Below are 11,531 nucleotides of genomic sequence, written 5' to 3' on the forward strand. Positions count from 1 at the left end.
AGAGAGAGAGACCGCAAGTGAGGGAAGGGCAGAGAGAGAGGGGGTGGGCAGAGGATCCGAAGCGGGCTCCACAGGGACAGCAGAGAGCAGCCCAATGTGGGGCTCAGACGCACTAATGGTGAGACCGTGACCTGAGCTGAAGTCAGACGCTCAACTGGCTGAGCCACCCAGGCGCCCCGGGAAAGAGAATTTTTAAAAACACATGAATGTATGAGGACGGAGGCTATGGGAGAGGAGGCAGCGTTCCCGTTTTGGAAGCTGGGGAAATGGACAGGTGAAAATAACCCTCTAGAAAGCAACTCTGAATCGGCAACGGAAGGGGAAATCGGCTTGGGGATTGGCGGCACTGAGTCCTTCTGGAAGCGTTAAGAAGCTAGCCAATCCCGGGATGCCTGGGGGGCTCAGTCGGTTGAGCGCCCGACTCTTGATTTCAGCGCAGGTCATGACTCCAGTGTCATGAGAGCGAGCCCCGCGTCGGGCTCTGCACAGTCGTCTGCCAGACTAAAGCTTGGGGGTAGGATACGGCTGAGATGTGTGTTACTCTGTGGCCAGGCCCTAAGGGACGCTGCAACTTCTGTCTGGCTCTTTTTGGGATCAGTTGCTCTGGGGGAGGCCAGCTGCCATGTTGTGAGGCCACTCAGTATCCCTATGGGGGCCACATGGGGGAGGAACTGAGGCCTCCTAGCAACCACCGGCGTAATTTGCTGGTCACCCATCAAATCACCAAGATGGTGAGGGACCCGTCTTGGAGGTTGATCCTCCGGTTCCAGTTAAGGCCAGGTGACTGGCCGACGGCTTTGCCGCAAACTTACGGAGGAGTCTAGGCTGCACCAGCTAGCTAAGCCACTCCCAAATTCCTGACCCGCAGAAAAGCACTTCAATCTGCCACTTTTGAGCTACTTTTCAACACAGCAAGAGATAATCCATAAAAATGGAAAAGAGCAAATCTCAAAATGCTAAAGGGAGATGATTTCCAACATAGAATTCTATACCTATCCAAATTCTATGCCCATCAGTCAAGCAGTGGAACAGGGACATTTCATGTGTGTCAGATTTTTCAAGCATCCCCTGTCCCCTTTCTCAGAAAGTTACTAGGGAATATGCTCCACCAAGACCAGGGAGTAAACCATGAAACGGGAAGGCATGAGGTCCAGGAGACAAGACTTCCGATAGGGAGTTCCACCAGGGGTGGTCCAAGGCTCAGGGGTAGTCAGAACACTTGTTGAGTCTAAACATTAAAACTTTTTTTTCAGGGGCGCCTGGGTGGCTCAGTCGGTTAAGCATCCGACTTTGGCTCAGGTCACGATCTCACGGTTCATGAGTTCAAGCCCCTCATTGGGCTCTGTGTTGACAGCTGGGAGCCTGGAGCCTGCTTGAGATTCTGGGTCTCCCTTTCTCTCCTCCCCTCCCCCCACTCACACTCTATGTGTCTCTCTCTCTCTCAAAAATAAATATACGTTAACAAAAAAACCCTACTTTTTCAGTAGTTATTGTTTCTTAAGAGTGCTATGTACTTTCTAGTATAAATCATAATGAACAGATGCATATTAGGTATGTTAATATTTCCTGTTACTGAACATTCCATTGAACATAATCATGAATGAACTATAAATTATAATGGGGCAGTTACTAGGGTCTCATAGCAAAAAACTGGTTAGCATTCTGTCCAGACCCTCATGAAGTATATTGAGTCCAAAGATCTTAAAAAGAGCTTTCAAGATTTGGTAAAAAGTTCGGGGCTGAACTGGCGATGAATTTATTAAAAAATTAAGCCAATGTGAGGGGCGCCTGGGTGGCTCAGTCTGTTAAGCGTCAACTCTTGATTTCAGCTCAGGTCACGGTCTCACAATTTGTGAGTTCAAGCCCTGCACAGGGCTCTTCACGGACAGTGTGGAGCCTGCATGGGATTTTCTCTCTCCCTCTCCCTTTCTGCCCCTCCCCTGCTAATGTGAGAACACACACACACACACACACACTCTCTCTCTCAAAATAAACTTAAAAGAAATTTAAGCAGATGTGAAACACCCCCAGGGGAAGTGAGGTGTGCAGATGAAGTTGGTCTCCTGTCGCAGCCGAGAGTGACATTTATAGAGGTGTACTGACACCCGTGCTGAATGTGGCCCCGACCAAGATGATCGTTTAGTTGTTGAGAGTGTGGCTGGGTCAGGGAAGGGAAGAACGAAATCCTCAGCTTCCCTAGTGGAAAGCCAACAGATTATGACTGAAGCTGCCACGCTGAGAGGCAGTAACTCAGGATGCTCCAGACGTGAAGGCAAAGACCAGAAGCCTCGGCTGGAAGAGGTACACGCGGCTGCCTCTGCGACAAGTGCAGTGGCCGAGGAGGCCCGCTATTTTCCTTCCAAATGGTCCACCTACTGGAATCCTTACACCGGAGCAGGGCTGGTTTTGATAAATAAGTAAACTTCAAAGCTACGGGGTGCCTGGCCGGCTCAGTCAGTAGAGCATGTGACTCTCGATCTCAGGGTCACGAGTTCAAGCCCCGTGTTGGGCATAGAGCTTAAAAAAACCAAAAAACCCAAAACTCAAACAAACAAGAACAACAAACCAAAAAACAAAACCCCAAAACGTCTTTATCCGCCATGCCACAGAGGGGGCCTGTTTGTGGCCCTCTCCGGCATCTCTGGGGCCTCGGGGCTCAGGCCACGTCTGCACCGAATGCCCCCCTTCTGCTTTGGTCCATTAGTCTGTGTCTACATCACACCCACCTCGATGTGGGGCCCAGTGCTAATCCCTAACTAACGTGCACCCCTTCAAGGAGGCTTTATTAAAAGTTGGGTAAGTGGAGGGATGTACGCTGCGGACAACTTCAACGTCCAGGTGAGGCATTCTTGTTTCCCGATGGCCTCCCTCTTTCTACACCTTGGGGCCTCCTGTCCTCTTTCTCTGTCCTGATAGGCGATCCTGATTCTCACCTACTCAGCAAGCACTGCGTCACCTACACCCCTTAACGAGGCCCGTCACGGGTAAGGGCTATGAATGCTCCCATTTAACAGGCAGGGTAAGCACGTCAGGAGCGGAGTGGCTCAAAGCCACAGAGCCAGCAGGAGGCAGGGTTGAGATTCAGATCCAGGTCCAGAGCCCCTGCCAGCAGCATCCCTCGGGTTAACCTTGGGACGGACCTTCCTGGAGTCTGGTAAGATGGGCTGGGGCAGGAGGCGCCCTGAGAGCAGAGGCCCGGTGATGTCCCTGCTGGGGCCCGAGGGTGCTTGGGCTGAGCTGCAGAGGCACGTGGGGCAGGCAGAGTGGAGTGGCTCTCAGAAGGCCAGGTGCCTGGTACCCCCCACCGTGTGCTGACTAGATGTGTGGCCCTGGGCAGCATCCGCCTCTCCTGGGCTCAGTACCTTACAGGCAGCTGTGAAGGTTTAAGGAACGAAGACCTGTGTTGGGTCAGGGCTTTGTAATTGGCCACCGCATCTTCTTTTAACTGACACTCTTGCCTTGTGGCCCAGACTTGTCGTGACGCCACCCGGCCTCCCTGGGAGTGGGGAGACCTGGGGGAACAACGCCTATCCCCAAGCCTGGGTTTCTGGCAAAGTTAGCGATCAGGTGTCAGAAGGTGGTCCGGGTCCAGTGAGGGTGTGGGGTTGGGGTGCGTGGAGCCCAGAGCAGGGAAGTGATCTGCCTGCGGCCGCCCAAGGAATTATCTGTGCAGCTGGAGGCTTGCTCCCCAACCCCGTGATGACTGCAGTTCCAAGCCCCTGAAACTGTCGGGTCTGGGGTAGCTGCCCAGGGCAGGTGCAGGTCAGGGGGGTGATCTGGCATCCTTCCTCCCTGCTGGAGCCACTCCCTTGTCACCGCCCTGCCAAGTCCCCTTCCAGGTCAACTCATCCTCTGGCAGTGCCTCTGTCGAGGGCGGAGAAGGCGGTTGGTGAGGTCGGCTTTTCCAAGGAGCAGGGCTCTTTCCTGTAGACCCTGAGATGGGGGTGGGCTGGAGGCCTCCCCCCTGAACCTGCACCGTGTTGTGGCTTCTCTCGTACCAGCAGAGCCTCAGTGCAGGTCATCGGGAAGGGTAAGGTGCCTGGGGCAGAGGATGGAGGTTCAGCACCTTGGAGAGGGGACAGTCCTGCGCCCACAGTCCTGGTATAGCCACCCACACCTGTTTTCTCAAGCTCTCTCAACACTCGGGGGAACGTCTGGGAATTGACCACAGCACACTCACGGGTTGGCAGGCAGGATCGGAACCTAAGTCTGAATCCTGAGCCACGTTAGGGCACCTGATGTGCTTACACAGGCCCAAGTAACCGGACCCCAAGCGTGCCCCAGCCAGCTGCCTGGAGTCATCTCCAGCTTCCCCACCCCGATCCCCAGGATGGCACCTGACAAGCCTGTGAGTGACCCAAATTCTTCTGAGACGACAAAGCCTCCGAGCGGCCCCGCCATGATCTTGTCAGCCCCACAGCCCCGGCCCCAGGGGTCTGTCACCTCTGTCCTTGTGGGGTTCGGTGAAGGAATGACTAAGGCAGTGTCTCAGGACAGATGCGGGCCCAGTTTGATAACTGATGTGTCCCCCGGTGCCTGAGGTCGAGGGCCAGTCCAAGGCTACACAGGGAGGGCGTGGGGCAGACACCTAGAGGCCCGACACTGGGGCCGCCTTGCAGCCTGTACACAGGAGTGTCCAACCGTGGCTGAGGTGGCGCCCGCCTGGGCCCACTCAAGATCGGGGGACACACGATTCAGACTTTGTTATAAATACACGTGTTTGGTGAGTGAGGGTGACAGAAGGCGGAGAAGGTGCCATACACAGCTGCCATAGGCTTGGAGGCTGAACGCCACACTGAGAGAGACAGACAGTCCGCCCAGCGGGGCAGGCTGGGCAGCATTCCGGGGCCTGTAACACTTGCTTGGTGGGCGCGCCGGTGGGGCAGGGTCGGGGGGGTCCTGTCCAGGGCTTGTCACACCCGGGCGCCCCGGAGGCTCCCTGGCCTGAGGTCCTGGGCAGCACGGGTGGCGGTACCTGGGCTCAGCTCACGTCATTCAGGGCCTGGGGGGACAGAAGGCCTCGTCAGGGGAGTGCTGGGTCACGTGGGGGCTCAGGCGGACCCTCGGGAGGCCCCGGGCCCCCCTGCCCGGTCCTGCCAGCGGCTCACCTTGCGGGCAAACTCGGGCAGGACGAAGGCTGCCTGGTGCACGTCGGAGTTGTAGTATTTCAGCTGCATCTGTTCAACCTGCTTCCGTGTCAGCTGCTGCACGGGCTTCCGGAAGTCGGTGCCCTGGGGGCGGGGGACAGGGGGTGTCAGGGAAGCGCCTTCGTGCCCACCTGCCCCCCTCCTAGCCCCAGGAGGGAGCGCAGCTCACCGGATTTTTGCTGCACAGCATGAAGCCTATCTGGCCGCTGGGGTAGGTGGGGATACTGCAGTAAGCGTAGGCCACCACAGGGAAGAGCGACTTGCAGAACTGTCGCATCTCCTTGATGAGGTCCAAGTGCAGCCACTGGCACTCACCTGTGGAGAGAGCAGGGCAGTATCAGCGCCGGCAGGCAGGGCCGCCCAACACTGGAGGACCCCCGCCCCGCCCCCGACGCCGGCCTGCTCACCCTGGCAGCAGAGGACGCCATCGTCCTTGAGAGCCGTTTTCATGAGCTGGTAATAGGATTCCTTGAAGAGACTCTCCGCAGGGCCTGCAGTGGTGGGGACAAGGGACAATGGCTGAGACCTCCTGAGCCTGGCTCTGGCAAGTACCACCACTGTCCCTTTACACGTTCACAGCGGCCAAGGGGGCAGGGCCGGGATTTCAGCCCAGGTCTGTGGATTCAGAAACCAACCACAAAGAGAGTGCTTTTGAGGAGCGCAAGGACCCGCTGTCCACCCGAGGAGGGCTCGTGTTTTCGTCCCATTCCTGGGCAGGGAGGTGGGGGGTTCTCATTGCCATTTTGTTGGGGGACTCTCCACCCTGGGGCCTGGGTTGAGACTAGATCCCTGCCCTGATGCTGGCCTATTAAGACCAGAGAAGAGGCTGAAGAAGAAACCTGGGCCTCAGTGGGGCAAGACCAGAGCCCCACCCTCCTCTAGGAAACCAACCTGTGAACTTCGGGCAACAGCGTGGTCTGCCTCTGCTGAGCCAGGGCTGGCTTGGGGAGGTAGCAACCAAGACAGGAAAGACGCGGGACCCCCGCCTCTGGACGGTGGCTGCCAGGGGGGCCCAAGGCCCATCCCTCGCTTACCCATGGGGTCTGAGGAGTCAGTGATGATGACATCGAAGGCATCCTCGTTCTGTTTCATGAACTCAAAACCGTCACCCACGTGTAGTGTCAACTTGGAACTGGAGTAGCCCACGGCCATGCCCGGCAGGAACTTCTTAGAGACCCGAATGACGTCCTGAGGAGGGAGGAGGGACCGGGCTCTGCCGTGGGGGTTGGAGGCCCTCCAGCAGTCCCTCTAATCGCCCAGTCACTTGGGCAAGCCATTCATTTTGTGGAAACCCGGCTTCCACATCTGTAAGATGGGGGGCACTCTGGTACCTCCCTCTCAGTCATGGCAGGATGGCTCCTCCCTGCTCCCAGGCCCACATCCCACTGTCCCTGTTCTCTGTCCCCAGACCAAACTGTCCCTTCTGAGTGACTTTCTTGCTATCTCAGAGGGAGGCGAGTCCAACCTCTTCCAGGACGACCTTCCCCTGCCTCCACGTGGCCAACTGTTTTCCATCCAAGCCTCAGCTGAAATCTACCTCTTCGGGAGGCCTGCGCTGACCAGCCTTCACCCGTGAGCTCTGAGCCTGCCTTTTCCTTTCACCCCCGGCTCCCACCACGCCTTCACCAGATCACCCTCTTAAGTCTCTTCCTCCCTGGAAGACAGACTCCAAGGGGGTGGGGACTGGACGGGTCCATTCACCACTGTGCCCCAGCATCTAGGACGATGGCTGCTGCATGCTAGATGCTCACTAAAAACAAGCTGCGCGTAAAGGGTAAACGCATGCACGAGTAGTTGGAACGCTCCTGGATCTTGACTTGAAAACCAGCTTAGTCTTACTAAGAGCCAGCATTGAGGCACACTTATTCCGTGCAAGGCCCTTTACTACCCAGATCTTCTACTGAATCCTCCCAATGAAGAAAGAGGCTGAGCAAGGTTAAGCAACTTGCCCAAGGGAACACAGCCAAGTCCCAGGGCGGAGCTGGGACTTGACCCCAGAGCCCAACACTCACCTCATCAATCTCACACTGGACAACGGACTCCACGGAGGAATGCTTCAACACCTCCCGCAGGACACCCCCGTCCCCACCCCCGATGATCAGCACCTAGGAGCGGGAGGAACAGTCAGAAGCAGGGCATCAGCTGAGCATCAGCCTCACCAAACAGGCTCCAGCAGGACTCAGCGGCCTGGGCCCGCACGGGGCAGATACACTCACGCAAAACCATCTGAACAGGGTAGGTTTCTCAACCCCGCTGATGCACAGACCTTATTATTTCATCTGCTACTCTCAGCAACGCTGTCCTGCCTCAGGAACCTGGCACGAGGCGTCCCCTTTTCCTGGAAACTCCTCCCAGGGCTGCTGCTTCTTAAGCTTCGGGCCTCAGTGAGAAGGGTTTGCTCCTCAGAGGCTGTGTCAGCCCCCACCCTGTGAAGTGGGACCGCCGCCACCCCCACCCAACTTACTCCCCTTGTGCTTGCTAACACTTTCTGACAACCATTTAGGAAGCAGCTGGGCCGAGCATGGGCACATCCATGCCCGTCGGGGCCTCCCGCACTGTTCTGCGGGACACTGAGGAGTGGGCTTCCTGTGTGGGGGCTGAACCTTGCCGAGCCGGGGTACCTTGCGTGGGTTGGGGTGGCTGCAGAGGGGCAGGTTGGCTATCATCTCCTGGTAGGAGAACTCGTCCCTCTCTGTGCACTGGATGACGCCGTCCAACACCAGAACGTTGCCGTAGCTCTTACTGAAGGCAGGAGTGACAGTTAGGGACCTGGGTCCCCTGCAGTGGGGGCGATGTGCCCCCACTCGCCCTGGGTGAGAAGGATCTCCCCCGACCTGCCAAGGGGTCCCAGGGGGGAGTACTGGGGATGACACGTGGCGAAGCTGGGCAGGCAGGCCCGCCGGGTGGGGGGTGGGGGTGGCCTCAGGGTCCCGGCTCTGACGTGTCCGGGACTGACACGTGGAGCTCGGCGCGTGGGGTCGGCGCAGACTCCGACTCCCTCCCTGCGGAAGAGGACCGCCCCAAACGGCGGCCCCCGGCCCAGGGAGACGGGGAGCGGGGTGGGGAGGGCATCGCGGCAGGGGACGGGACCGCGGGAGGGGACGGGCCTAGTTCTTCAGAACTTCTGACAGTTTTGCATGGGGAGGGGCAGGGGGAGAGACGGCCGGGGGCGGGGGGCGAAGTAAAGGGTGCAAGGCAGGGGTCGGGCAGGAAGAAGGGTGGTCGGGACCGAGATTCGGGCAGGAGGAATCCTGGCTGGCTCCGGAGCAGCGGGCAGTGGGCGGTCTGGGCTGAGGGCCGCCGCAGGCGCTCGGTGGCGCGGGGCCGGGTGGGCGGTGGTACCTGCGGAAGACAAGGATATCCTGGTACCGCGAGCGCTGGTGGTGTAGCAGCTGCTCCACCTGCAGCGACAGGGCCTGGCCTGGCCACAGGCTGCACGTCTCGCGGAACCAGCCCTCGCGGATGTCAGCGGGGCCGAAGGCGGTGGGGCCGTCGGGGCCGGGCTCCATGGCGGGCGGGCGGGCGGGCTGCGCGGGGCGCGGGCCCGGGACTGCAGGCCGCGCGGAGCCGCAGCACAACGGGACCAGCTCCGCCCGCCGCCCGTGAGGCAACCTAACCCTGCCGGCGGGGCGGGGCCTGCCGGCAGGGGCGTAACCCAAACTCGCCAATGGCGGCGCGGGTACGGGAGCGCGGCGGCCCGGAGGCACCGCCCCCACCGGCGCTCAGAGCGCGCTCATTGGCTGTCGGCCCTCAGCGCGGTGTCAGTGGCTGGACGCCCTGTCCGTCGGCGGCAGCAGGGTAGTGCGGCCCCGCTCCGAGGGGCCACGTGGGGACGGGCCCGGGCGGACTGGCCCAGGCAGCGGGGAGGGTTCTGGCTCTGGGAGAGCCGGGCCGGCGGCGGGGATCGGGTACGCGTCCGTCCCCGGGCCCCGCGCTGGCCGGGCGGTGCAGGCCCCCGGGCCCCGCCCCTTCTCCGGGGTCCGGGAGGCGCCGGGGGCCGCAGGGAGGGAGCGAGGGGGCGCCCCGGCGCGGGAGGGGAGACCGGAGCAGGCGTCTCGGCCGGGCGCGGACCCTCCGAGCGCTGGGACGAGCGGACCGCCCGCCTGAGCCTTCGGTCTGCAGAAGCGGGAGCGGGCGGCTACACTGCAAGGCGCAGAGTTACGTTGTTGCGCCAGGGCGGACGAGGAGAGTGTAGCTCTCGCCGTGTCCCCAAATTTGGCTCCTTGTTGGACGGAAAGTGTGGCTTGTCGCCAGGCGCACTGTTGTTGTTGTTTTTTTTACTTGAAAAGGACCGACTTAGCTCCCTGACTTAAGCGAGATCTAGCCATTTTCTCTCAGATTCTCCTCCGACCCATGAGCCGTGTGGCTGGCTGCTGGATAAGGAGTCTTTTTCGAAACGAGTTTCTAAATTTACGAGCAATGTCCCGGAAGAGGCCAACCCACGTATATTCAGCACCAAATAAGACTGGCACGCGAGTTTTTTTAATTTGTCTTTTTATTTTTTCAAACAAACTGGGCTTTGCTCTTTGAAGGGGTGGGCGGGAACGTGCTGTTTTTAGGAAAATGTCAAGGAACTTATCTGAATCACATTAAGCATGCTAATTACCAAATATTACATGCTAATTGCTCTACACGCATAGTTCTTTGCACGCCAAGGAAGGGAGCTGAAACTGGTGTAAAACTACCGGTGGCATGAGAGGGATGTCTTTTGACTGACGTTTTGCGGCCTCCCCTCGGAGGTGGGAAGCATGTTCTCTGTAACCTCAGATGAGTAACAGGCTGGTGTTTACCAGCTGGTGCAAGCCTCAAGCCTTACAGCAACAACGTATCTTGGTTGGCTTTAAGCTCCTTTTACAGGGAAGGTGAGCCAAGACAATAAAAGAATTGCTAGGAGACGTCTCATACAAAGCCGTTTCAGGGCACGAGGTCATTCAGTAGAGGGTTGCACAGCAGGTAAGATTCGGTCAACCCCTCTGTCCAGTTACCACAGGCTTGCCTGCGTTCAGTCCTGTACTGGGGTCATGGCATTTGCCTCACAGCCTGTACAACCTCCGTCAGGACATTTGCACCTCTGAGCTCTGATCGCTTGTTTACTTCTGTGTCCCGAGGCAGACTGTAAGCTCCATGAGACTAGAGCTGGCAGCACTGGGTAACAGGCTGAGTTGATGCTGGCGGCCTGGGCCCTAGTCCAGGCCCCTCGTAGTCAGCTGTCGTGGCTTTCTTCCAGGGACTGCACAGCTGAGACCAGACAGGGGCCCTGGCATTCCTGGGGCACTGCAAGGTCAGGGGATGGGGGGAGTGGAAGATCAAGTCCATCCCATGCCCCCTGTGAGCTGAACAAAGCTGCTCCCAGCATGCGTATCCTCACAAGAGAAGGAACATAAATGACATCTTATCGCCTCCTGTAGAGGAAGTGAAACCACGGTCTCCGCCTCAACACCAACAGGGAATGGGATCTCTGGGATGGTGTGTATAAGCAGTAGCTCAAACCTTCCAAGTTCAAAGAAGACAAAGGCCCTGAATAAAATACAGGCAGAAAAGTCCCTAGATGTACAGGACCATGATCCATCCCATAAATGCCACTCGACTTCAGATCACGAGGAGGAAACGCAGTGGTTCTGCCAGAAGTGGCCATATTGTGGAGCCCAGTTATTCAAAGCGGGTGGGGAAAACCAGGATGGAGGCAACCAAGGTATAGCATGAAATGTTTCCCCGAATTCAGACCAACGTGCATTTAAGATTCCGTTGTCACATGTCACTGTCTAGCAGGTCAACTATCCCAACCTGTTAAAGTGTAGATAATATGTAAAAAGGGGGAGAGGGGAGAGGACAGAGGTGGGCGACTGGCCACTGTCCAAGGTGGAGCTTCAGGGGGACCGCGTGGGAAAGGTATGTGTGCCTGTCACCGGAGACTTTTAGCAGCTAGCACCTGAGGCATGTTTTAGGCACTGTGTTCGGCCAGGCTGACAGCTGTGGCCATGAGTGGGAATGAATTTGGCCACCGCATGGTATTACTTGGTGAAGATGTTTATGGCAAGCTGACCAAAGTGCCATAAAGAGCAGCATGCCTCCTTGAGTGAAGAGCCCTCCTCATAGATCCTCTCTCCGCCGCCAGCCCGCTGACCCTGCAACCTCACTCCTCCAGAGCCCAGGCGCGGTCCTCCGCGGTTTCAAATCACCGAGCCTTTCCTCCACAGGCTGACCCATCCTCCCACGGCCTTGGGGATCCACGTGCTGTCCCCATGGCTTGACACATCAGTGAATGGAAATAGAGCTGTTCTCCAAACATCCCCAAGGTACAGGTCTCCATCCCGTGGCTCAGGAGTCCTGGACTTGTGGTTTCAGGGCCCGGCCAAGTTTCAAAAACCCATCTGGGGACTGAAG

General features: G+C 58.2%; 1 protein-coding gene and 1 non-coding gene across 2 annotated transcripts; one reads left to right on the forward strand and one right to left on the reverse strand.

Moving 5' to 3' along the window:
• Positions 1–2,439: 2,439 nt before the first annotated feature.
• Positions 2,440–2,512, forward strand: TRNAE-CUC. Its single transcript has one exon. It is a non-coding gene; the product is annotated as a tRNA-Glu (tRNA).
• A 2,181-nt stretch (positions 2,513–4,693) lies between these two features.
• Positions 4,694–8,776, reverse strand: SRM (spermidine synthase). The gene is made up of 8 exons (XM_045475612.1): positions 8,490–8,776; positions 7,769–7,889; positions 7,160–7,252; positions 6,182–6,335; positions 5,555–5,638; positions 5,317–5,462; positions 5,109–5,231; positions 4,694–5,002 (listed from the first exon to the last, which is right to left on the reverse strand). Exons 1-8 carry the CDS (start codon positions 8,654–8,656, stop codon positions 4,982–4,984), a joined length of 909 nt encoding a protein of 302 aa, XP_045331568.1. The 5' UTR covers positions 8,657–8,776; the 3' UTR covers positions 4,694–4,981.
• Positions 8,777–11,531: the final 2,755 nt, after the last annotated feature.

This window comes from Leopardus geoffroyi, chromosome C1 (genome assembly GCF_018350155.1).
Source record: "Leopardus geoffroyi isolate Oge1 chromosome C1, O.geoffroyi_Oge1_pat1.0, whole genome shotgun sequence".
In the NCBI taxonomy this organism is placed as follows: Eukaryota; Metazoa; Chordata; class Mammalia; order Carnivora; family Felidae; genus Leopardus; species Leopardus geoffroyi.